This window comes from Accipiter gentilis, chromosome 4 (assembly GCF_929443795.1).
Source record: "Accipiter gentilis chromosome 4, bAccGen1.1, whole genome shotgun sequence".
Lineage (NCBI taxonomy): Eukaryota > Metazoa > Chordata > Aves > Accipitriformes > Accipitridae > Astur > Astur gentilis.
Genome location: NC_064883.1, coordinates 39,558,674 through 39,585,023, shown reverse-complemented (window position 1 = coordinate 39,585,023; position 26,350 = coordinate 39,558,674). Strand labels below are relative to the sequence as shown.

General features: G+C 42.8%; 1 protein-coding gene across 4 annotated transcripts in view; it reads left to right on the top strand.

The window, feature by feature from the left end:
• DPP6 (dipeptidyl peptidase like 6) overlaps positions 1-26,350 on the top strand; it is a 575,931-nt gene that overhangs the window by 138,918 nt on the left and 410,663 nt on the right. The window contains exon 1 of one of the 4 annotated variants that reach the window (XM_049798773.1): positions 14,826-15,208. The exons of the other annotated variants lie outside the window; for them this stretch is intronic. Coding sequence (XP_049654730.1) covers positions 15,008-15,208 — 201 coding nt within the window. The 5' untranslated portion in view covers positions 14,826-15,007. Of the gene's footprint in view, positions 1-14,825; positions 15,209-26,350 lie in introns of those variants that run through there. 4 annotated transcript variants of the gene reach the window in all.

The window sequence follows — 26,350 nt, the reverse complement described above, 5'->3', positions numbered from 1 at the left end:
ATTTGAAATGAGGCCAAGATGGTATTCTACCTTCTTCTGCTATTTTTGTCTTTTAAAAAAGTCCTTACCACAGTTCTCTAACTTGTAAAAATTATACATACCTTTTATTTTGCTCATTGGACATGTTCATCTGGTATTTGTGACCTTGGAATAAGGAAGTGGGTAGGTCTTGTGCTAATGTTAATCATGTGTAAAGGCATTTATAAAGGTATTTAAAAGGTTACCGTTCTCAGAGGAATAATCAGGGCACTGCCTGCAAAGTAATGAAAATTCAAAAATAAGTAGTTGAACAATGCAATGTAGAAATGAATAGGCTGTAGAAACCCCCACATAATGTCAAGATTGTCTGCCTGTTTCTAACACAATTTTTATGAAGAAAGGGAATATTGACATATTGGTTCTAATTTCAGATGCCCTAATAAAACAATGTCTTGCTACATAGGCTCAGGGATTACTCCTGTCTCTGTAAAGTGTCTACAGTAGCTTTTGCTCTCTTTTTCTGATGTTGAGTATTGCAATATAGGGGCCAAATGACTCCAGTCTGTTAGAGGGCTAAGGCCAAAGAAGCGTGTAGCTAATCATATCATTTGCAGAATGAATTTCTGGCTCTTACACACCTCTCCTTGATATATTCACCCTCATCTCATTGCTTTCCTTTTGTCACCTTTTGCTAGGAAAGCGAGGTGCAAGTATTTGTTGAGCTGCGCGTATGTACTATGTAAAGACATTCATTCGTGTTAAATCAATCTTCTTTTAAAATGGGGTCAGTTCCTTATCTATGTGAGTACAGCCCTGGGAAATGCATTTTGTGGATCATGGGTGGTATCATCTTCAGCAGCAGCAAGTTGTTGAACAGTCTTCTAAGGGAGAGGGTATGGAAGGGGGGTGAGACTCTGGACCTCTCACTGCAAAGGACTATTCCTAGTACTTACCTGTTCACAAATTATATTCACCCTTGCACCAGGGCAGTCGTACTCTTCTAGCTGATTGCAGTACTTTGACTTCAAGACCAAGGTCCAGGTAATCATCATCTTTTTCAATAGTTTTAGAAAGCCTTTCAATTTACCACGTTTTAGTGGGCGCCCAGCAAAGAGATTAGAGCTGAGAAGGACTCAGGTTTCAAGGCTTCAAAAATTTTGCTGCCCTGAATTGGGATGGGTAATCAATCTTGGAAATGTCTGCTTTGTGGCAAGCCAAAGAATAAAATTAATTTGGGTCACCTGAAATGATTTATTTTAATTTCAGGCTTCTTTTTTTTTTTTTTTTTTTTTTCCCCATTCTTCACCAGGATTTCAGAATCACTTCATTTTTGGAAATAAATTTGTGTTATTTTTCAGTCTGAAAGTGGTCTGTTTATTTCTTCTAATCTTAAACAATAAATCCCCCTCCACAAATGTCTTTGAACTGGAAATTTTCTTTTAAGCCGAGCTTTTTTCCACCAGCAGTTTTAACTTCGATGGATCAGCGTTTTCCAAGAGTATCATCAAATAGTTCCTGACCAACTCTCTTGAGTGCCTGATGAGAGTCAGATAAGAGAAGCAGAATTGGACATGCTTTCCAAATGAGAGCTCATTTTCTGTGCTGTCACTATGCTTTCACATATATAGTGATTTCATATGTTTCTTTTAACTTCATTATCATCTATTCTTTGTTTCATGTTTTTATATCCTCATGAGCAAGTAACATTTTTTATGATAAAAGGGAGGTTCTACAAAATAGGAGAATCCTAGATAATGTTTGACTCAGACTCTCCGTTTAGGTTGCTGTGGCTTTTTTGAATCATTTTCTATTGTATTTTGGTATTGCTTTGTGTTTTACTGACTATTCAATATATTTCCCACAGAGACTAGTTCTATGTGTTTCCTGTAGTGAAGTCTATTCAAATAGACTATAATCCTGTAATAGTTTATAGCAAAATCAATTTGATATGCCTTGGAAAACATTCGCTTGTACTACAGTCAAAGGAAATGTGTGTGCAGAGCTGAGAATTTATATTTGTAATGAATTTTTTTAAGATGGAAATACATGTGCTTGCATAATCGAGGGTCCTTTTTTGTTCTACTTAATTTTTCCTTTTCCCACCTCTTTTTAAGGAGAATCCTATTTTATCACCTTAGTTAGCTAGGAAGTTTTTAGGATTTAAGACTTTATTTCAGAAGATCTCCTGTTCAGCTTTTTTTGTGCGAATTTAGCTCCAATGTTCTGAGTGCCTCCATGGAAATAATTAGGTGAATTATTGCCGTGTAGCTCTGTGTAGAGTACCTGCCTGGTAGCACATCTTTGAGTTAATATTTAAGAACTACTGCAGCACCCTCAAGTGGTGATGCTGATCTGTATTTACAGTTGGTTGTTTTTTTTTTTTTTTCCAAATGTTTATTTCTGGGGTTATGAATCATTTTAATGCTTTGGGCTGACCTGCTCAGATATTGTCAGACCCTGCAGTCCTTACTGAGGTAAAGCTCGCACTGAATACGATTAATCACGCTGGAATCTGAACAACAGACCGGGAAAGTTTTCCTTGGATTGTCAAATGATTTTATGGAGGGCATAAAGCATTCTCTGTGCCTGCAGTAACTCTGGCTTTTCTGTCAGTTGGGCTGGAATAAATAACCTGAGAACCCTACAGAAAGAGAAACCAGTACGTTAGGGTTTTTCTCAGGACTGCAGTTGCAAACGTAGAACGACTGTGGCATAAAACCCACAATTGCTTGAGCACAGCCTGCATCCCCCGCCCGGCCAGTGACATCTATAGTAATGACTTAAGAAGAATGCTATTTCTTAGGAAAGTTTTACTATCTTTGCAGTGTAGTTCTCTGACCAGCTTTTTTTCCATTAGCTGCCTATTTTAAGCAAGCAGCTGTGTACCAGACCAGGTGAAGGGCCCTATTTTAGGGCCCGTTGCTTCCAAAATTAGCAAGTGGCATCTGTCCTGATGCTTCATCTCCCTGTAATTCTGCTGATTTTTCCCAGTACTCGACATAAAGAGGGTCATTACCCCATAGAATAAGTGGCCATAGGATGAAGTCTGTGCACTCTTCTGACCCCAGTACAGACTTGCATGAGCAAATCACTTAGCTCCGCTGGTATCATCTGTAAAACACCGACAAGGAGTTCTATTTCAGAAGTTTACTGTGAGACTTAATGGATGTTGTCTCCACTTGAAGGGCCTTAAGTGAAAACAGATATCAAAATGCTTACTCTGTTGTCACTTAAAATAGGGTGTGCTGGGCAGAGGGCACAGACTGGCGGGACTGGAAGTGCTCCCTTGCCACCAGCACTGCTTTGTGCTGTATGTGCTAATGCTGCAGGTTAGCAGAATGGCACAGCTGCTTGTTTACCACTGCAACTTCTAGCAGGTCCAGCATGTTTTCTGTATCAAACTCAGAGAACAGGCTTGAAAAGCACTGTGAACAAAACAATTTTATTTCTGAAGGGCAGAATGTGATCCAGACTCTTATTTTTAATATGGTTTTGATCCCAATGGATTATCTTCAGATTATTATTAAGAATTAATAATTATTAAGAAAATACTATTTTTTATTTTTCACTTTTGACCTTTTCTCCCAGTTATTTGACACAAGAAATAAAAATCACTAGCATTCTAGGCTTTGTCCTCACGTCATTCTTTTTTTTTTTTTTTTTGCCTCTCTTTCCATAAAAGACTCATCTCATTTAAAGTGTGCCATCTAGGTTGTCATGTATATAACAGACTGCATTGTGCTCACAAGAAAGCATGTCAGTAGAGGGCAGGGTCCAGCAGTAGTGAGTTTCCAAAGGGATCTGATAAAGAAACGACAACTATTTTCTAATATGAACTAGATAATAGACAAAAATTACATGTGATGGAACATATTTAATGTAATATCTGTGCTCTCATCTTAAAGGCCTGCTGTCAGCTTAGAAATCACACCGTGAAGATATCAGTCTCTTTTTTTAATTTTATTTTTTCTATAGAAAGGCACTACTGGTAACACAAAAGAGAGAGAGAGATTACTTTGTAAACCTGCCTTAGGCTGCTCCTAAAATAAGCAGAAAGGTGCAGCCAGACCTCTCCCACCATGGCTGCAGTACTAAGCTGGGATATGCCAGCAGCCCACACTGCAGCTGACCCACAAACCTACTTTAAAACATTTTGGGGCACATGTGGGGCTTGCAAGGTGGCAGTATGTGTGGCTTCTGCCGTCTCTTAAACTAGGTGGCTTGGTTAGAGAATTGCCCATAGCGGAGAGGGGAACTGAAGCTCACCACGAGAATCCCAGTCAAGAGTCAGCCATGAGAACAGGGAGCCCCTTAGCCCTGGATCATAAGCACAACACACAGGTACAGTACAGATAAAGCAGTGCTTCTCTACAGCTCCCTGGAAAAAGCAGGCCAAAGATGAAATAATTGCCTGTGTATTTATTTAGAAATAGGCCTTGGTGAGTGTTCTGAAAGTAACACTATTTTGGGTTTAAGAGACCAGCAAATTCTAAAGATTTGAGCCACTTGCAAGTGTTATCTTTCCTTTTTCACAGAATCATAGAACCATTTAGATTGGAAAAGACCTTTAAGATCATCAAGTACAACTGTCAACCTAACACTACCGAGTTCACCACTAAACCATGTCCTAAGCACCACATGTACACGTCTTTTAAATACCTTCATGCGTGGTGACTCAACCACTTCCCTGGGCAGCCTGTTCCAATGCTTGACAACCCTTTCAGTGAGGAAATTTTTCCTAATATCCAATTTAAACCTTCCCTGGTGCAACTTGAGGCCATTTCCTCTTGTCCTATCACTTGTTACTTGGGAGAAGAGACTGACCCCCACCTGGCTACACCCTCCTTTCAGGTAGTTGTAGAGAGCGATGAGGTCTTCCCTCAGCCTCCTTTTCTCCAGGCTAAACAACCCCAGTTCCCTCAGCTGCTCCTCATAAGACTTGTGCTCCAGACCCTTCATCAACTTCGTTGCTCCAGCACCTCAATGTCTTTCTTGTAGTGAGGGGCCCAAAACTGAACACAGGACTCGAGGTGCGGCCTCACCAGTGCCAAGTACAGGGGGACGATCACTTCCCTGCTCCTGCTGGCCACGCTATGTCTGATACAGGCCAGGTTGCAATATTTTCTTGCAAATCCTTTAGTACAAAGAAAGCTCTGTGTGTTTCAAGATGAGGCAGATGCCTTTGGTAGGAAAATCCCAGGTCATTTAAATTCTTGCAAGTCCAATGTGATGTCTCAGATTCTGTCCAAAACACAGTTTTGCCCCTCTTTGAGGGGACTGTCCCACTTTCTGGTTATGTTGTCTCAGTTGTTTCCACCTCTAACAAATTGTTGCCTGCATTTGTCATAGTGTGCTGCAAATGTCAGTACTGCATGTGCTTTACCTTGAAGGACCCGTATGTTTCTAGATGACACAACTAGGCCATGCTAATTGGTTTTGAGGTGTCATCCACTTCCAAAAATACCAAGCAATACCAATACAAGGATGTGTTCCTTTGAATGGGAATACTCTTTTCTCAGCAAAGGATATTTTCAGGAAATTTATTATCCCCAGAATCAGTAGTGAATTCTGTTTTACTGAGTTACTGGATAGGCAAAGACATATTTAAATTGGTGAATAATGGCTAGAATAAACAATTCCCACAGAAAAATGGTAAACTTTGATCAGTCTCATGAAATTGAAGAAGGTTTTAGTGCGGTTATTGATATGAAATCATTGAAGATGTAGTGTTGAGAAACAGTTTAATGATTAGCAAGAACCTTAAATTCCAGATAAATGGTGGTGCTGTTTCTGTCTGCTCATTGCTGGTAGTGTTCCTGGAGGAGAGGCATCAGCTAGTGTAGCAAGTGGTGTTTCATCAGAAATTGTTATTGCCTTAAGTCATGGGGGCTTCATTTTTTCAACAATTGCTTTTGCTGTTGGTGCTTTTACAAAATGCAGCTCTGGCTGTGTTGCTGAAGTCTTGTTGATGTCATTGTTGCAGAAACTGTGATGGACTCAAAGGTTGGGTTTTGGAGCCCTGTTGTGACATTTTTAGCTGCCTAGTTGCTGCTTTCTTGCTTTGTGGAGAGGAACAAGAGGATCTGAATACTGCTGTGTGCTTGCATAACTTGGAGGGAATTAGATTATTTTTCTCTGGAAGAGCAAATCAGACTTCTTTTCAGAGGTTTGAAATTATCAGTTGCAGTCAAAATTTCACAGGATTGCCTTTGTCACAGTTGTATTCAGATCATGATGAAGCAGCTTGAATTTTCTTGCTTAGCAGAGTCCTGGATTGCTTTTATCTTTGCGGTGAAATTATTGGAACATCCCTAAAGTTAGTTTTCCCACTTTCTTTAGTTTGGCTCACTTGGCATGCTTTTATGATTCCTTGGCATATGAAAATAAATATATGTGTAGATCTACCTCTAAGTCAGGAGGGACTAGAAATATCCATGTCTTGTTTCACAAAGCTTTGGGTTTATTTATTTTTTAAAGATATTACTTAGCAAGCCAATAAGATCTATATCGGCTTAACTAGCAACTAGAAATCAAATGCCCCTAAATTTAGGTACATACAGTGAATACATCAAGATGCATGTGAATATCCACTGGAATTTTCCAAAGGAGCAGCTCGTATTGATTATACCATCACTGATCTGATTTTGGTAATTCCAGTGTGTACTCCAGTACCTCGCATTGCTAAATACCTTTGCAAAGCTGACCTTAGTGCTTCTGACATAATTTGAAAGAGTGCGGTAAGGTTAAAAGGAAGCACATATGTTGATGACTAAATCAAGACACATCCTAAGAGGTATTTAAAATTAAAATCTCTCTTTAGTTGGCTTGTTTGTTGATCCTAAATAACTGCACTCATAAACCTCTGTTAAATCGGTAAGGACATAATTTATTAATCTCCTCTCAGTATTCCATGCTTGTCCTTGTGTCTCCCACCTCTTGAAAAATGAATACACTGTTGGGACAGCCATTTATAATCCTGTATATTTACTGTTACATAATGGCAGTTGACCGAAACCACTAACAAACCTTTAAAATAGCTTCCGAGAGCCTCAGGCATTTTAGACTATGTTACTAAGACAGGTGAATTGGACGAATGGAGTAATTTGTACTTAGAAAACTGTAAGTGAACTGGTAAGCTTTTTTCCTAATCAATTTATGAAGACAAATGGGCAGGAAAGAACATGCACCAGCACTAACAGTGAAGTAGCACAAACATCTACCAATTCAAATTAGTGCCAAATCCAAAAAGGAATTATTTACTTTTAGGTGATTTCAGGGCACTTCAGACAGCTAATCTAGAACTGTGTTCCATAAAGTCCCTGCTTACAGCCCACTTAACTCCAGATGACTGAAACTCAATAGATGTTTTCCTGTTCAGTCTGAAAACTTTCTGAAGTACCTATAGTGGCGGTTCTGCACATTCAAAACTGCCCTGAGAAGACATCTCGAGGCAGCTCCTCACCTGTCTGTAATCTTGATGGGAGACAGAAACTGGACTGAATTGTACCTACAGCCTTCAAGATTTCCTGATCCAGTGTTTATTTCTAGAGAATAACCAACATGCTCTCCCACAGGGTGGGTTTTTTACAAACTTCTATCATTGCTCCTTTCTTTGTAAAAGGCTGCAAGAGAAGAGCATTTGACTATGCTGAATCTGTGCCAAACTGGTGGAAGAAACGTATGTCTGGCAGGGCCAGAATGAGAACAAAGGGGTAGAAGGATATTTTGTTAGCTTAATGGTAGCTTGCCTTCTGAGATGTCCATCTCTCTCTCTCTCTGCTTTTTTTCTCTGCATATTCATATTTCTCCCTAGGGTTTTCCTTCAGCTGTGGGGTTCCAAAACCTAAAATTGTCATTACATCCCCTGGGTCTTTTATTAAATCTAGGTTTTATTCTCCTCCAAGCAACAAGAAAGCTGTCCATTTAGTGACAGCTAGTCTGAGGAGACACAGATCTGTTTAAAGAAAATCTCTGTGTTATAAAGAAGTCTTTAAATGAAAGTATTTTGTCTTGTCTGCTCCCTTTGAAATCTGTGGCATGCATTTGAAATGCTGACTGGTTAAATCCTTTCCATTTCTGTAAGATTCTGCCTGCACAAGTTCTTTTTGGCAAGTGGAAATTCAGAATTTCTCCAAGGTATGACGCTTCTGTGTGCTACCAATTTTATAGTGCTGAATTAGAGAGGAATTGCATCAGCTTCTGCCAACAGGGACAATTAAGGGTGTGCAGATGTGGCTCGGGCACTTAAGATAGAGCAGGAACCTTGTGCATCCCTTTCGCATACAGAGCTGAGCATAATCTCTTGCCTCAAGACAGAGTCCAGCTGAAGTAGCTGACTTAAGTGCCGGTGGATACATTTGCAAGATGGTTACTTTTTTGATAGACCTGCAACAGCCTATTTTCCCTTTCTGAAGAAAAATTTATTTCCTTTTCTTACTGAAAATCCCCTTGAGAGATCATATTAGTCAGGCAAACTGGTTGTTGTCATGGCATATTTGACTTGAGCATCAAATACTGGCAAGTTACAAAGCAGAGAAGAATATGCATAGAGGAGACCAGTTCAGCAACACTTACTGAGTCTTGCATGGCTGCCAACAGCTCTTGGCACCCAAAGAAAAATGTATTTATCTGTAACTTTAATGCTTAACTTCCTGGCTTCTCTTGAAGACGTGGAATTGGGATCTCGTCCTAACTTCTCTCAGATAAAGCTTCCAAAGACAGAATATTAATTAAGGCAAGAAAGACAGTCTTCAGTGCAAATTCTTATTTGCATGTATGGCAATACTAGGTACAGTGGTAGTCCAGGACCCCGATGTGGTGTACAGCTGCACAAGCACATGTGTATCTGTACCTTCTTTTACTTAGGCTTTGCAGTTACCTTTTCTAGCAGCAAACTTGCACAGCCCTTGCTCCTGAGTGCTCTCTTCTATGTTTGGGGTTTTTTTCTGCCTTTCATCACCGCCGCACCAGTTGTGAAATCGTAAAAAATCATATGGGAAAGACCTTCATGGTCATGTGGTCTATCCTTTTGCCAGTTGGCAGGATTATGCCGTACAGCACATTTTCTAGTGCCTCATATAGGCTATATATAAATGTCCTCAGCATTAGGACTTTCACCCATTTCCTTTGGAAACAGTCCTGCTCACACTACTGGGAAGTACTTGCTGATATTCAGCTCTGTGTTCTTGATTTCATTTAATTAGGCCTAGGTGTGTATCAAGACTCTTGGTGGATAAAATCACCTGTCTATGACCACCGAGTGAACATTTATCCACCAGGTGTTGGAAGTACCATCTGGAGCTGCTGATCTCCCTGGCTTTGAAAATCCTCCCATTGTGTGGCTCCAATTAACCTTGTACCACTCCAGCCTGTCTCCTCACTCTCCAGGCGTGTTGGTGCTTTCCACCTCTGCCAGCTTTGGTTCATTTCTTCTCTGCCTCTTTGACCTCACCTGCCTTCATCTCCTTTATCTCTCATCCCTCCTGGTACTTCACTGTGTCCCTGCCTCTTCTCTGTGCTTTTGTTGTTCTTTCTTCACTGCTCCCTCTGGGTCCATCTCTTCCCCTGAAGAGCCTTTTCTTCCAGCCTGCTTTCTTTTTTTCCCCAAAATTTTGTATCCTGTAAAGCCATTTTTGCCTACTGTTCCCAGTACTTGAGTATCAGTGTTTTCTTTTCCCCATAAAAAGCCTTCATTCAGCCACTTGTGGAAGACTGAATTATTCTTGCAATGCCCAGAAAACTAATTTTCCCAATGCTTCTCTTAGTCCGGCCTGGAAAGCTAGCTTGCTTGTTTGTTTAGGAGTTTGGGGTTGTTTGGGGTTTTTTGAATCATTGTAAGGCCCACAAGATTATTTTTTTTGAACAATCTGTGTGATGCCAGAGAGAAATATGCCTCTCTGTGGCCTAAGCTCACTCACTGTCCAATGCTGCATTTCTACTGAATTTGCTCTGAGATGCTACTAGCACAAATAATGACTTAAGAAAGTGAACAGTTCGGCATACTAATTCCACAGTATATATAATACCCCTCAGTCTTCAGCAGCCCTAGTGTCACTTATTTTGACACAATGGTGTGCTCCCCCCAGCACACATGTTAGATCAAAATGAAAGATCGAGTGTACCCTCAGGGACTGCTGAATTGGTGCATTTGACATAGGAAAGAGAATTTCTGTTCTGTTTTGGTTTGGTTGGGTTTTTAGATGACACCAGACAGCAGGTGTATAGATGTCATAAGCCTGGGGCCATTAGAGATTCACAAGTTGGACGTTTTTATCTTGGCTAACAATAGTGATAGGAGTTAAAATAGTGTATCTTTGGTTCTGTAGTGCCTGGAGAGTTGTTATCATAAAAAATCAGAGGGATTGCATTAATAAATACGGTCATTTAAAGAGCAAATATTAATTTGAGGTTTTCTGGAGTGATATGAAAAGATCATCAGCAAATTCTAAAATTCCATCAAAAGTTCATTGGAAAAGCAAAATACAATATTTTAAATAATAAAGTGTAAAAAGTGTACTTGGACTATTGAAAAAAAAAATTTATTTTTTTAAAAATTCACTAATCAGCTGCTTATAACTATCACTACCTGAAAACTAGAAACATGTTTAGCTCTGTTTGCAACATACTCTATATTAATTAGATGACAAGTTCAAAGTTTAAGCAAACATAAATTGCCTAGTCAGAATAGAAGAATGGAATATGAATAACAATGCTTGAATTCCCTGACAGGCAAAAGTAATATTAAAAAAAAAAAATCCAAGAGAAATATTGCTGGATTATTTCTTTGCCGGTGTTATTCTGAGAAGGCTTGTCCAAGAAGGAATCTTTTATGTACAGTTTTAAAGGCAGTAGGGCTTGGGTTTGACCTGCTTTTGATAGTGTTACATTAATAGTGCTGAAATGTGGGGATGCTGTTTGTTTATACAACATGGAAAAACCAAGTGTCATTTTTATCTGTATGCTTTAAAAATGTCAGTAAAACATAATTACTTTGCTGCTGCAGGGAAAATATCTTAAGCTAACACACTTTATTTTGATGGAAATGTCACTAGTTAGGAATCAAACCTTGCAAAACTTTGGATACTGAATTAAATATACAACTAAGAGACGCTTGAGGACACTGTTTTGAAATGCCTTGATTTTTATCTTGGGATCTGTCTGCAGGATTTAGGGAAAGGATCTTTCTTACATATGTGTGTTTAAAGACAAGAATCTTACGTTTGTACTTCTGAAATATTTTGCCTCTTTAAACATATTTCATAATGCAAGTTGCTTTCTTCTCCTCAAATCTTGCCATAGGCTGAAAAGGTCTTTTGCTGTAATGAAACCCCAGTTACTGATACGGTGTTTATTGCCATTTTGCTATCGTGTCTCAATGATTCCTGTGTTTCTTTTTTTGGCTCCATCCTGTGTTCTGTGCCCTGTTGGTGTTCACGCTGTATGACAGTATCTGGTCATATAACCGGCACGTTGTAGAGGACTCCGGGCTCCAAGTCATGCACAGGTGAACAGCAAATTAACCATGGAATTGCAAGCAGAGAGTAGAGGACTTCCAGCCCTGAGCTGTGACTCAGGAGCGCTGGGTTGTGTCCCTCCCTGAGAGGTGGACAGGACTACCATAATGCACGCTTGTAGGGGACAAGTTACATCCTGAGGTAACTTGTGCACAGGCAGGCTGAAGTGCTCTCCAGAGTCCCTAATGAAATGATCCGGGTCCCCTATGACTCAGAAAAATCCTCCCGCTTTCAATAACGGCATCGACAGACTGATTCTGGTTAATCTTATTGCAGGGGGTTATTCAAGAGATTTCTGCCTCCAGCTGCCTGCTCGGCCCTTCTACACAAGGTCACTCTTGCTGTAGCAGGGCTACAGAAATGTGTCTTGCAATTCCCAACTGGTGCAAACCATCTTCCTTCACCCACTGCGATACCCAGAGCATGACATCGCTTTGCTTCTGCTGTCCCTAGTCTGTCATGGAGTAGAGCGCTGGAATCAGGAAGGCCTTTAAATAGCTGTAATTATTTATTTCAGGGCAAATGAATCACAGCCCAAAGCTGCATGATCAGGATTTTTTGGTGGATGAGGACCATTTGGCTGGTTGTTTTTCAATAAGCTTTTAAAGTATTTGACATTGCAATTTTATGTTCCCTTAATATAATTTCTCTATGAATTGTGTACACACATACATGCACAATATGTGCGTGCATGACTAGACGGACTCGATTATGTGAAATCTTGGTTCTTAAGTATGAAAACCACAAACTGAATGTACTTGGAACTGAATTGGTCCTCAGTGGCTTTTTCAGTTTTGAACTGAGCTGTGAGGCAGAATGTTTACTTTTCTCTGTACTTTCTCTGAGACTTTTTAATTCAGACATTTAATCTTTGGTGGTTTTTTTTTCTGCCTGGTGGTTTCATCTTGCCTTTTTTGTGGCTTTCTTTGATTATTCCTTTGTGTCCTAGTTTTCCTTAGAAGTTAAAAATGTATTATTTCTTTTAATTTCATTCTCTTGTTCCTTTATTTTTTTTCAGTGCTAGTTGTCACCACTTCCAAATAGTCATAAAGCCACTCTTAGTGCAGTTCAAGATGGAATTTAGCTGATGTAACTGTCCAGATTTTTGGTAGTGTGTAGTCAATTTGTGTCCAAAACATAACTTATGGAGGGGGTCCAGGTAGCTTCTGGAAAGTTACCTCTGTTACGATGTGTGTCGCTATGACTTAGAAGCTAGACCTTTGCTTCAGAGCATTGTGTGCTCATCTCATTTTTTAATTAAATGTCAGGATCTCGGTTGTGAAGATCAAAATGATTCCTTCTTTCAAGTTCTGTCAGGAAGGAGGCAGAGCGTTTGTTTTTGTTTTCTCTCTCGATAAGATAAGGTTCCCTTTTCATCTAAATGTTAAGACTTTTCATCCCTGACTTTGAAGACACAAATAAAAGCCGCGGATGAAACTATTCAGATGTAAAGAGATTTTTGATCAGGCAGTTGCTGAAATCATGGGGGAGGGATAGCTGCACTTTATAATATCATATACATGATCTACTGAGGTGGGTTTTTTTTTAAGATGGATGAAATTACATGTATCAAAGATGGTATTTCCTTAACAGCTAAAACTTTAAGTAAGATCCGTGTTTAGAAACATCTCAGCCCATCAAATCCACTCACTAAAGTATAATCGAGTTTGTGAGCTCTTCACCAGCAAGTCTCTCAATGGGAATGGGCAAACTCCGCTTCATGCATTGTGCGTTTCCCGTAAGAGGACTCCCGGTAATCCCAGTATCTCTGGCAAACTTGGAGGTCAAAGAGGAGGAGTATTTCGGGGAGGAGAGGAGGGGACAGCAACTCTGCCACTTTCCTTTAAACCTAAGCATCTGTTGCTATGGAAACCCCGGAGCTTGATGCCGGAGCAACAGGAATTGTCACCCTCTGTCCCGATGCAGCCGTGCTGGGAGCGGCTGGACGCCCGCTGCCAACTCCCCCGCCGCCTCCCGGAGCCCATGCTCATTTTCTCCTCCGGGAGCTTTAATTAGCGGCCGCGGTTCTCCGCGCCGAGTGGGCGCAGCCCCGCGCCCCCGCGCAAGGGCCGCTCAACGCCGGCGCAAGGGCCGCGGAGGCGGCGGACGGTCCCCGGGCGCCGGCCCGGACCGGCTCAGGATCCGGCCCCGGCCCCGACCCCGGCTCCGGCCCAACCCGGCCCGGTCGCCCCCGGCGCCGGGACCGCGCTTGTTTATCCCCGGCCGGTGCTGCCGGGAGCCACTTTGGGCGGATTTCCACTGAGGGGCGCTGAAGCACGTTTTAATGCAGCAAAAATGAATTAATACAAAAATAGTAAGAGACACAATTTACCGGATTCTTTTAAAAAGCGACGACAACAACATCCAAAAACCCGCAACCTCCCCCCCCCCCCCCTTCACCCCTCCCTCCTCTTCCCGGCCGGGGGGGAGGCGAGGGAAGGAGGAGGACGGAGTGGAAGGGACGGGGACCGGGCACTTGCCCGCTTTGCCGGGCAGAGCCGTGCCCGCGGCCGGCTGGAGCAGGGCAGGGCAGCGGAGAGGCTTCGCCCTCCCTCCCCTTGCCCCTTCCCCGGAGCCGAGCCGCTCCAGGCACCCCGGCCTCCCGGCTCCCCTCCGGCTGCCGGTCCCGCCTCCCTCCTCCCCGCCTCGCCTTTTCTCCTCCCCACCTCTCTTTCTCTCTCACGGCTAGCGATCAGGTGTCTGTTGCTTTTTTTTTTTTTTTTTTTTTTTTTTTTTTTAAGTTGTTTCCCCGGGAAAAAAAAAAATAAAAAAATATTGGGAAGAAGAAAAAGAAGGTGCTGAAAAGGAGATGATTGTAGAAGAGCCCTCCCTCCCCAGAAGAGCAACGTGCTTTGAATGAGGCTTCCCAGCCTCTTCCACTCCGTCTCACACACTCTGTCACTCTGCCTCTCGCTTGTGCACACTGTTGGTATGCGACCTCGGAGGCGACTGCTCCGCCACCTCTGCCTGGGGAGCCGCTGACAGCCAGCGATTGAGCCAGCCCCCCTTCCTTTTTTTTTTTTTTTTTTTTCTGCTTTTGCAAACACACACGCACACCCCCAAAGCACATTTAATGCTGATCCACTCAGGCGCCATTATCGGGGGTACGTCTTCGTGGAGTGTTTTGGTTCTTTTTTTTTTTTTTCTTCTTCTTTTTTTTTTTTTTTTTCCTTCCCGACACTGGATGGTGCAGCATTCCCGGGGCCTGTGGTGTTACGGCTCAATTGCGTTTTATTATTTATTTATCTTCTTCCCCCCCCGCCCCTCACTCCCCTCTTCTCTGCTCTCTCGACAACCCCCCCCCCCCCCCCCCCCCGCTTCTCTCCGGGTGCCGGTGCAGAGGACCAGGGAGCAGGATCCCTCACTCTCCCTTCCACTGATGTGGGACTGAGCCTCGCCCGAGTGTAGCATGCTGTAGCCAAAAAAGAGGAGAGGAGGGGGAGAAAACAAAAAAAGAAAGAGGGAGAAGCGTCTCTCTTTCCCTCCCTCCTCCTCGTTTCCCGCGGATTGACTTCATGGCTTCACTGTACCAGCGGTTCAGCGGGAAGATCAACACCTCCCGCTCTTTCCCCGTTCCCCCCGAAGCGAGTCACCTCCTGGGCGCCCAGAGCAGCGACGAGGACGGAGCTGCCGGCAAGACCTCGCGTCCATTGCAACAGGAAAGCAGCCGGCCCCGCTTCCAGTACCAGCCGCGAAGTGACTGCGAGGAGGAGGATGTAAGCGCCGGTGTCGTTCGCGTTGGGTTGGGTTGGGTTTTGGGTGTCCCCCCCCCCCCCTCCGGCACCCCCCCCCCCCCCCCAAGTCCTGCCGTATGCCTGTGTGCTCCTCTAGGCTGGCGGCTATTTCTTGCGGTTTGTCCGCTCTTCCAAGCGGGTCTTTGCGCTCCTCTTCGTCCCCCGAAGTGCCGGGGATAGGACGGGACGGAGCCCGCCCCGAGCCGAGCCGAGCCGAGCCGAGCCAGGCTCGCCCGCCCCTGCGCTGCCCTCGCACCTCTCTCCGTTACCTGGCTCCTTGCGCGGCTCTCCGCTGCCGCGGAGCAGGACTGGCGGGGCGTGGGGTCAGCACCTGCCTCCCATCTCCCTCCAAGCGAGGCCACAAAGCTTCTCTCCGTGCCCCCCCCCCCTTTTTTTTTTTTTTTTGATATGTCATTCCACGTTTTACCCTTTAATACTCCCCCGGGGCAGAAGTCTTCACCTCGTCCCTCCCTCCTTGCTTTCCTGTCAGCCCCCCCCCCGCAACCTGGCAGCGGGGAAACTTTGTAACCCCTGAGCAGCCGTTTCTAGGTCTCTCGCTCTCTTTTCCCTCCACGCCGCCCCCGGGCGAGCCCCCGCGGGGAAGGCGCAAACTTCGGCCGCGCACCTTCCGCTCCCGCGCTGCCTCCGAGAGTCGCGACTTCAAAGGGTGCATCTGCATATTGCCTTAGTAACCAGTGACTCATCCAGGCCTCCGGCTCGCTGCTGTGCCTGATGGAGTTAAACTAGCTTGGGTCGATCGCACCTAGTTCTTTCGGGTGGGGGCAAGAGAGGATTTGAAAAGCGGGGAGACGAAGAAGGGCCGGCGATAGATCAAACCGGGTGGCTCCCCATCGCTGGGCGGTGTTAGGTTTGCAGAGGGATTTCAGTGTGTTTTGCCTCTGCGGAAGCAGACACAAGGGAAAGCAAATGGCTGCAGTTGGGAATATTGTTTGTGTCTGTTAGAAAGACTTCTTGCCCGGGTGGGACGCGTTGGCTTTGCGGCAGGGCTCGGCTTTGGCTCTGCGAGCCTTCCCAGGGAAGGCACGGCTTCAAGCCCAGACAGCAGGTCTGCCTCACTCGGAGGAGAGAGTTGTGTTGGAAGGGAAACTTCCTCGGGTTGTCTTTTAATTCCCTGTCCCTTTTCCCATCCCTTCGTGAAGCCCTTCGCGCTCCGTACAGCAAGTGCGCTTTTGCCAGCGACAAGGCGAGTCGACCTCATCCTCCCCGAGGTGACTGCCACGCTGATAGCCCCCAGGGACCAGCGGTGACAGGACCCTGAACTAACCCTTCCCTGTGACCCGCTCACCGGCAACGATCTTGGCGCTCCTGCTCCTTGGCCCCGGCCAACAGCAGGAGGGGACCCGTCCCCGTGCCCGGCCGTCCGCACCCACCAGTGCCCCTTTCCCCGAGTGGCTGGGAGGACACGGGCCCCTTCCCGGCGACGTGCTGGGCTCTAGGTGTCGCTGCGAGCCAGCGGAGTGCCGCCGCCGGGGCTGGACTCGGGACACATTTTCCTTGTTATTTGACTGTTTTAATTTCGCTTTCCTGGATTGGGAGACGGCAGATGTCTGGAGCCGCTTCTCTGATCACCAGAAGCGCTGAGCCCGGAAGCAAAGGACGCAGTTTAGCATGTGCGAGTGATTTGTGCTGACAGACTCCAAAATAATATTAATAAGAATAATATTAAACTACTAAAAGGAGAGGGATTTTTTCTTTTTTTTTCTTTTTTTTTTTTTTCTTCTCCCCTCAGGGTTTGTGTGTGGGTGGAGAGCATTGGTGGTGGTGCCATCTGTAGAGGGAAAAGTGCCTGCCTAGGTGTCTCCCGCAATGAACTGCAAAAAGCGTGGCAAGCAACATGGATTTGGGGTGACTTCTAAACGCACGTGGGCACTTCATGTGAATTTATTTGTAAAGGCTGCAACGTGTCTGAGAAAGTGCAGTTGACCGGGTCGGGCAGTTCAAAGGTGCTCCCGTCCAACAGAGACTGCGCGGCTTGCCCTGGGGGTCTCCGGTGGAGGGTCGTTCAGGTCGGAAGGACGAAGTCGTGACGAAGCCAGTGGAAATGGCCTGTGAAGCGTGTGTGTAGCAGGAAGAAGGGGTCCTGCCCGCGGGGGGAGCGGAGGCGGAGGGCGGGCACGGGCAAGGGGCGGGGGGGTGTGGGCAGGACGGTGGAGCTGTCCGCGGTGCTGAACCCCGCTCGGAGCCGGGACGGGCGGAGCGCGTCCCGGGGCAGGAGGAGCTGTCCGCGGTGCTGAACCCGCCCGGGACCGGCGCCGAGGGGAGATTGCGGCGGAGACAGGGGGTTTCTCTCCTGGCCCGGCGGCGGCAGCCGGCAGGCTCGTTCAGGACGAGGGAATGCAGCCCCGGGCATGAAATATTCGAGGCAAAGGGAAAAGCGAGGCAGGCAGCGGGCAAGGACTCAGGGAGAAGTGCAAGGAGGGCGGTCTGTTTGTGCAGGGTGCCAAGAGCATGTGCTTTTGCTTATCATGGGGAAGGGCTTGATGAGACAGTATTGGAAACCCTTTTCTAAGGTGATTAGACTTCTGTTTTATGCAAATACTATAGTAGGGGATTCACATTGTCTTTCATCCTTCAACATCAATGTAGTAGGAAAAGCTAGAACTTAAACATACAGTAACAAAGTTTTGTTGCCTGGCCACACTTGGAAATACCAAAACAAACCTGAGAATGAGACTGTTCTGTTCCTAACTTTGTCATGTGATTACTAATTGGGAGAGAACTGAGGTTTTTTTACAGGTTACTGATGATTACTTTCCCTATTGAAATATGTGTGCTGCACTCAGTACTATATTTTTAAGCACCAGTACAGACCTCAGTGCAGTACAAAACAGAGGGAAAGACAGGATCTTGCCTTTGAAGGTCACAGTATTGTTAGTAAGCATTTTTTCAACTGGAAGTACTACTGGTGGAAAAATACTAGATGAAACCTATATGAAGCTAAAGAGGAAGCAATAACATTGTAACAAACAAAACTTAAACCAAAGACAATCGTGATTTAATATGGCAACTGCTCACTTCACTTCACAGCCACCATTGAGACGGACTTGAGAACGTTAGTTTTGTAACATGAAAGTATAGCAAAGCAGAAGTCACAACATTCTTTAGCATTTTAACAAGTTTTTACTTTGTTTCAAATTATGGTAGGTATATGAGAAAATATATATATAGTAGACCTAACTTGTGAACAAACCCAGGGTTAAATATTGCAAATTTTTCAGGTTAATTATTAGCCTGATGAGACGATCATGTTATTTATGGCAGGGGTAATGAGGAAACTAGGTCCTGTATAAATGACCCCAGAAAACCACTTCCCAATTGTTCTGTGGCAATATTGATAGTGAAGTTAATTATTGCAACAGCTGTAAACAAAATTCTGATGACATTTTTGCTTTCTTATAGGATTACCTTTTCACTACATTCATTTAGATATGAGGAAATATCTGTGAAGACTCTTAGTAGAATTTTGGTAACATAGTTCTCCTTTTTAGATTGATGAGGTTAATGCTTTCCATGTTGTACTGTGGAAGGGATTTTCTCCTAGATGTTGACTTGAGAATTTTTTCCCATAAAACAGAGCTTCTTCATCTTTTCCACGCTTTTTCTTCTTTGGCATCACAGTGATTAATGAGTTTAATTTTTGCAGGCAACTGCCAGGAGGTGCTGAGTAAGATGTATCATGCTGATTGTGTATAACCCTGCTCCTTTTAATTACTGGGATGATAACAATGCATTAATCAGGTGCATAAGAAATTCAGCACTTTTCTGTAACTCAGAATATTGATCTATTTTATAAGGCACTGACTATAAAATGATGATCATGGAAGTCCTTTTTAAATTAAATTTTGTATGATAAGTTATGTGTTAAAAATATTGAATGCTCCACTGAAACATCATAAAACTTTTCTATATGAAGAGCCATATGCTGCATTCTTACAGGTTCATTACTTAGCCAAAACTATTGGCTTTAATAGGAGACTAAACCATATAAAAATGGCCAGACCCAAAGTACAGAAGCTTTCATTAGTGTGAATATTCATTCCATAACTGAATTCTGAATATTTCTTTCTTTCCTGCATTTGCTTAAAGCTACATTTGGCCATATATTATACTTTACTAGTTTTGCAATTGATTATTCAGACTGATTTACATTTTGAGAAGTTTTTCATTCAGATACAAATATTGAAAATTTTGAAATGCTTCAGTAAAACTGTGTTTCCTGCTTGAATAAATCAAGGATTAAGTAAATCAAGTATCATTTGTTAATAGAGTGAGTCTGAGAGAGCGAGAATCAAAGCCATTAGTGTAAAAAAAATTGTAATTTGGTATGTCGGACTTGCTGTTGCATGTAATTGAAAGTGTTAATTTTCAGTTCATTATTTGTCTAATGGAAAGAGGTATTGCTTCCTAGAAATGTATGTCAAGGACAGTGTTTCAGAAAGGTTGAGGTGTGAGCTGCAGACAACAGGCATTTCAGAAGTGGTGTGGTCTTTTCCTGAAGAGATGAGTGAGTTGATTGTATAGAAGGGTTTGTAGGACTGCAGGAATCATAACGTTACTGTAAGATATAGTAATTTGAATTGTAACCAGAAGTCTATCTACAGATCCGAACTGTTGTGCTTATTGACAGAAACTACTATTTTAAGTCTGTAAGAATAATTTCCTCTGCCTTTTCTTGGTGAGTTCTTGGATGCTGAACTCAGTTATCCTACAGCCATTAAGATGTAGAGAGCTGGGACTAGTTCTTTCAGTGGAAGTAGTTAGGCCCTACTGACATTCTGTAAGCTCACCTTTTGAAATTAATAAAAATTACAGCTTACTTCGTTCAAAAGGAATAATTATATACCTTATAAAAATCATGGATTGTTTTTGCATGGAAGCCCATCATATATTTTGTGATTACTGAATAATGGACACTCTGATCTGGAGTTGATATGGGTTTTTTATACTTTGCTTTATAGCTATATTTAGAATTAAACCACCTTATGATACTTGCTGCCAGTTTAAAATCAGCCTCTGTTTCTGCAATCTTTACTAGCCATGATGATGATGCATGCACTAAAATAAAATCTGCCAGAGAGAATGTATTTTTAAGTATTCAGGAATAACTGTGTGAAGAGGCTGAATCATCTCTCTAATAGTAGTGAACTGTGCAATAGGTTGGGATACCTCAAGTAGAGTACTCAGCTCACACTATTTCTCTTGAGCTAGTAGCTAGTAGCTCAAGTGCAGAAAGAAGACACTGAGCCCAAGGTCAGAGCAGCTCTTGTTGGTTTCCAAGGTGCATTCAAAGACCTAGGGAGTGGGGAAAAAAATCTATGAGTAAGTGCTGCTCTCCATTCCTCTGTATATTTTTGCTTCAGAAAAAGACCAGAAAGAATACAGTCCTTAGGGTGTCCATCACAGCTTTGAAAATGCTCTTTGGGAGTCAGAAGATTTTGTGCCTTGAAATAAAAACCTTTACATTAATTTGGGATAACATATTTATGCTTGTGATGGTCCAGCAAAATATCTCATCAAAGTTCATTAATTGCAAGTTGATTTTACTGGGATTTTTGCCTGATGTGCTGGATGATTCCCAGTACGTTGCCGTGATGTACGTGCATTTTCATCCCGTGACCAAGGGGTGGCAGCGTGTCTTGACACTGTTTCTATAGAGCGCTTGGCATTTCATCACGTTTATAGTAAAGCACCAACCAACCGTTTAATTACATACTTACACCTACACGTGAGGGTTATATTCAATTCCTTATTGTTTTCTCTAGGTTTGATTGACTTGATGACAGTCTTGTAACTCTCTTTTTCACTACCAGGGAGAAATATTTGTTTTTAAAGCTCACACAAAAATGGTTCAACAAGTTTTAAATGGTCCCATATTCAAGCATGGAGGAAGGAAGGGAGAAACAAATCTTTCTTCTAAAGGAATGTTTTTCTCTTTTCTCCAAAGGGAGACAAAGCCCCAGTCTTTTCCCAAAAGCCTCTTGCACACATACTGGGTTGTGGTAGATATTTCAAAAGTACTCACAGATAACTTAGATTTGTAAATTCAGGGTTTTTTTGAAAAGAGGTTTGTGGTCAAATCCAAAACCATGTATTGGAATCTATTTCCTAGTTAGGTGCATAAATACTCATTTTGGATCAGGTTCTTACTCACGCACCTTTGAAAATGTTACCTGTGTTCATTAAATTGCAGGTGTTTGGTAATGATGAGATTCAGTGTGGGTGAGATAACTGAGTTAAAACATATTTTGGGTCTGTGCATTAGTCTATATGAAGAGACCTGGTGTGCCATAGTCTTTATGGCCAATATGTAACTAAAAATGAGAGTAAGATATGGGCATTGGGCACATGTATGTTTTGCAGCACAGAGCAGTGTAGAAGGGAACAGACGAAGAGTGTAGTGGTACAATCCAGTAAGGTGTTTGGAAGGGGAAATGCGCTATGGTTTTTGTGTAGTGGAAACACAAGTCCTTCACAACTTTTCCACCTGTAGTGTTTGGAAACCTTTATTTCACATGTTCAACCAGAGTTTTAGTTACTTCTCAGCTTTTAAACACTTTAATTCAGAGATCTTTCATACTTTGTTTTGTTAAAATAGCACTGGAAAGTCTTCCCAAAGATTACAGCAAAGATTAACGCAGTTTTAAAGCCTCAGGGAACTTGTAATGTGGACCCAGGGAGAGAGGAAGAGAGGGGTCTGATATTCATCCACATTGCAAGCAGTAAGTTTAAGCAAAGCTAATGGAGTGTGTGAGGTAATGTGAAAAAGGCCGAGATTGTGAATCTTTGCTGATGAAATCTTACAGATTTCCATTTAGCATATTTTTTAATTGCTTATCACTTGCGTAGTGTAAATTATTTTCCTCTAAACGAGGTGCTTGTTAGTACAGCTCTGCTATTACATAGATTATTCCACAAGTTGCTGTCTCCGTGCCTTTTAAAATTGCATTTAACATTATTATCTTCACTTTGCAGGTGGAAAATCCGAGGTTGAGTTGACACACTGTCTCATAGACAGTGCCTCTCAGCTCTATGGCAGTGACGGTTTGCTGTGGCTCAGCCCTGTAAACTATTGCAATTTCTGGTTCTGGGCCACAGGGGCTTTAAGACTAAAAATTATTCCAGTTATCACCAAGGATATTCTTACAGGTGTAAAACTAATTGTGAAGTCCGGCATATTTAAGTCTTTCCTGTATCTAGCACTCATTAGTGACAGTTTTCATGTGACATTTCAAACGTCTGATGTTTTCCTCTAGCTGTTCAAGTGTTTGGAGCTTGGTTTGAGAGAAGGCAGATTTAAAACACCCAAAAGGAAGGACAGAATTATCTTAATACTTCCATTATATAATATTTTGAGGTGGTGATGGTTGTGCTTTCTTTTTTTTTCTTTTTCTTTTCTGTATTTGTCAATAGCATCTGCTCCAGCATTTCAAGTAGATTTCACTCTAGGCAGACCTCAAAAGCAAATGCAAATTTCTCCCCAGGCTTGCTATCTTGGACGTACAGAGCTACATGAAATGGAAAAGCACCAGTGGGAACTGCCTGGTAACCTCAGCTCTAGTTATACCACAGTCATTAATTTTAAAGTGTTTATGACAAAAGTATGAACATGTTCCTTATTTTCCATTAAAATGAGTTCCAACTTTCTATAAAAGAAAGTAGCTGTGGTATTTTGGTCAGAGGAGAAATGAAACCCATGGAGACTGAGCAATTACAGATGTTACCGCAGTTTCTAAGCCATAGATCTGAAGACACTTGGTGAGCAGAGCCAGCAGCAGGTTTACACGGGATCTCTGTGCTTGCTGCTTTCCTCCCATTCTGGCAGAGGCAGAGGGAGAATAATGTCAACCATCTGGGCAGCAGCAGGGGGCTTTTTACTGCCTGTTGTCCCTTCTCAAGGGTATAAGCAGTGGTTTGCAGAGCGCAGTCATGTAGAGTTTGTGTCTGTGAAGATGAACTCAAGTGTCCTGCCATGCCTCTTGCTAAGGTGGACTATAATATACTTGTATTTATAAGACCAGCCTTTGGCTGGCAGTAGCAAAACAGACATTTATGCTTGTGCCAGGATCATAGAAAAGCAATCTGGTGGCAGCTGCTGCTGCTGCCAGCAGGTAGGGTGGTATGGGAGGTGGCTCTGGGGTGGATGACTCTTCCCATTTGCTCCTGAGACCTCCCAGTACCTTAAGAGCAATAGAGGCTGCAAGCACAGCTCAGCTCTTCCTCTCTCTATTTCCCCATCCGTACCTCATGGGAGAATAACTCAGTTTTGTTTGCGCTGCCGGGAAGCCATGAGTCAGTTCTTCCTCCCTATCTAACAGGTGGCTGCTGGCAACCTTATCTATCTCTGACCTGGCGCCTAAAGATGAATCTCCCAGCAAAAACCTCAGATGGCTCCTCTCAGCCATCACAGTGGCATGCCCTCTGGCATTGCAAAATACAAGTTTCAGCTGCTGCCTGTCTCCTCTGCTCTCGTCTCAGGACAGGCAGGTCGGGTTATCTCGTATTGCAGAGGAACACAAGGAGCCTTGAAGAGAGAGGAAAGAGGATGTTGGGATCTACTTTAAATAGTGCTTGACCTCTTGCATAAGAGACTGATTGTCCCAAGATAAGTTTATTGCATACACAGTTCTGAGATTTGCACAGATTGCTCATGGGATTATGTTTCATGTGACTGTAGAATCCTATCTTTATTTGTTTGTCATTTATTGCTAAATCCCTCCTCATGTTTCTGGGTAATCTATATTAAATATGGTTTGTCTTTGGTTTTGTTTTTCCTATTTCCCTTAGGTGCCAGAAAAGAAAGGTAATATTTAAAAGACCAGACATCTATTACATTGTTGATAGGAAAGCTGTAGAAATCAACAATGTTGCCATAGAGACATAAACGGTTTACAGTGAACCAAAGATTTCCACTTTTACTAGTCTTCCTGCTAGGCATACTGAATGTAAGCACTTTATTGATACAGTTCCTCTGTCTGTTCTCTATTAACTTTTTAAATTTTTTTTTTCATTTTTAATTTGGGTGTTTGTAATCACAGATACAAGAGGAGGCACCTGGAGAAACCACTACAGGTATTACAGTGCTTCACAGTGGTGTCTCTGATAAAGTGGGTGCTGTTGAAGCAGCTTCTTCATTCTATTGTGAGCTGCAGCACAAATAACACTTGTCAAAACACATACAGTGGTTCACTGCAAACAAGGATAATTAATAAAGACTGACATAGCCAAGGTTTAGGGTCACAGTAACCTGATCTATTGTACTTGCCCTCTTTATACTCTCTGTGTTTGAGTTCGGTGTGCTTGGAAGAGGCTTATTCAAGGAGTGGGTAATTCTCACTGATTTCTGGGCACGTTTCTATACCTTCTGTTTGAGGTTGCATGGATCTGTGGTAGAGCACTGGAATGACCATTAGGGAAGTCTTGTCATTCCTGGGTCTGCCACTGACCTTGCTGCATGACCTTCAGCTATTTATTGATCCCTGTGGGGAAGGACCTGCATCTGTTGGATGCCATAAAGGAATCAAGGCCGTGACTTCATTTGTGGCTTTGCTGTGGTGGTGCAGAATTAAATCATTTTTTTGCTTTTGGCCTAAAGCTTTGCGCTAAAAAGAACCCAGAGAAACATGAGATTATTAATAATTAGCAGCGTGGTCATTAATTCTGGCAGTGGCAACATTTGGGGGAGCATTGCTAATAACCAAAACAGGCCTGATTGTGCTTGTTTATGGTGGGCTAAAGGTCTCTCTCATTACAATGTTTCACGGGCAGTGCCAGGAGCTGATAATCACTATAATGCACATTTTACTTTTAGCTAAGAAAAGCTAATAAGCATCTGTAGTTTTGAAAATGTCAGATCGAGCCAAAGTGCATGCAATTAGATAAGGATAATGTAGCAGATAATAAGACGATACATGATGCTGGATGAGCAGTTATCAGACTATTGTGCTTTGGCTGCTAAAGTGCTATGTGTCATATAAAAGAAAGTGGTTGTTGGTTGAGGGAAAACATGCCACAAGTTGTCAGAGATGGAAATGTGAGCTAATGTGGTAAAGTGACAAGGTTAGTCCTGGGGGAGTATAAACATGCACGTCAGGCTCTTGATAGATGGAAGGGTTGTCTGGGTTAAAAGTCATGTACTTGGGAAGGTGGGAGAGGCCACTGAGAAAAAAAAAGGAAGCAAATGTGGAAAGGAAGATGGGCAGAATGGAGTCATTTGTGGTTGCTGTCTCTAAGGTTTCTTTTTTACCTGTTTTCAAAGATCCTTTGTCTTGTGTGTGATGTCTGGGCTATTCTGGCTGCTTTAGTGTGTTAAAACCATTCTGAGACAACTTCTTTGCCCAAAAGGAGATACAGCCATTATGCATTGATTAAGAGGTTGGATGTGAATTTTCAAGCAGTGTCCTCAGTTTAATTTGCCACTGAGGGAAAGAATGAGGCAGACTCCAAAAGCAAGCAAAAACAGCAAGGGGTTGAAAACCAGACAAGCGACAATGAAGGGACAGAAGAAAGAGGAAAGCCATGATGCACAGAACTGGATGCCAGCTCTGATACTGGAAGCCAAGGAATTTTGCTTCTACAATTTTTTTTGCTATAGGACAAAGCATTTCTTGTGGCTGAGACAGAATATTCCACATTTGCCCTTTCCTCCTAATTAGCCCAATCCAGGAACTAGCTCTGGGCAGAAGGGCAGGTTCTCCCTAATCTCAGAGAAGAGGATTTTTTGTCTCAAATTTTTTCCTAGTCTTTCCCATCCTTATCCCACCTCTGCTGAGGTGTTCTGATGTCCCCAGAGAGGAGAGGTTGGAAGCCATTTCTCCCATGTTTTGGTTCTATGATAAATTTACTAATGTTTTTTTCTTTTTAGAATGCAGCAAGTATTTCATATCTTTGTAAAATACCTGACAGAAAAGCTGGCTGTGTATAGTTCTCATCCTCTCCTCTTCTGTAATGTCCTTAGGAAGATATTCTATAAATACTTAATTAGTGACCAATTATGTAGTGTTATAGCTACAATCTCAGAAAAAAAAAAGAATTTTATCCTTGTGCAATGTTTGCATTGTGGATAACAAATTCGAGGTATATTTTGGCACTTAAAAAACATTGTCC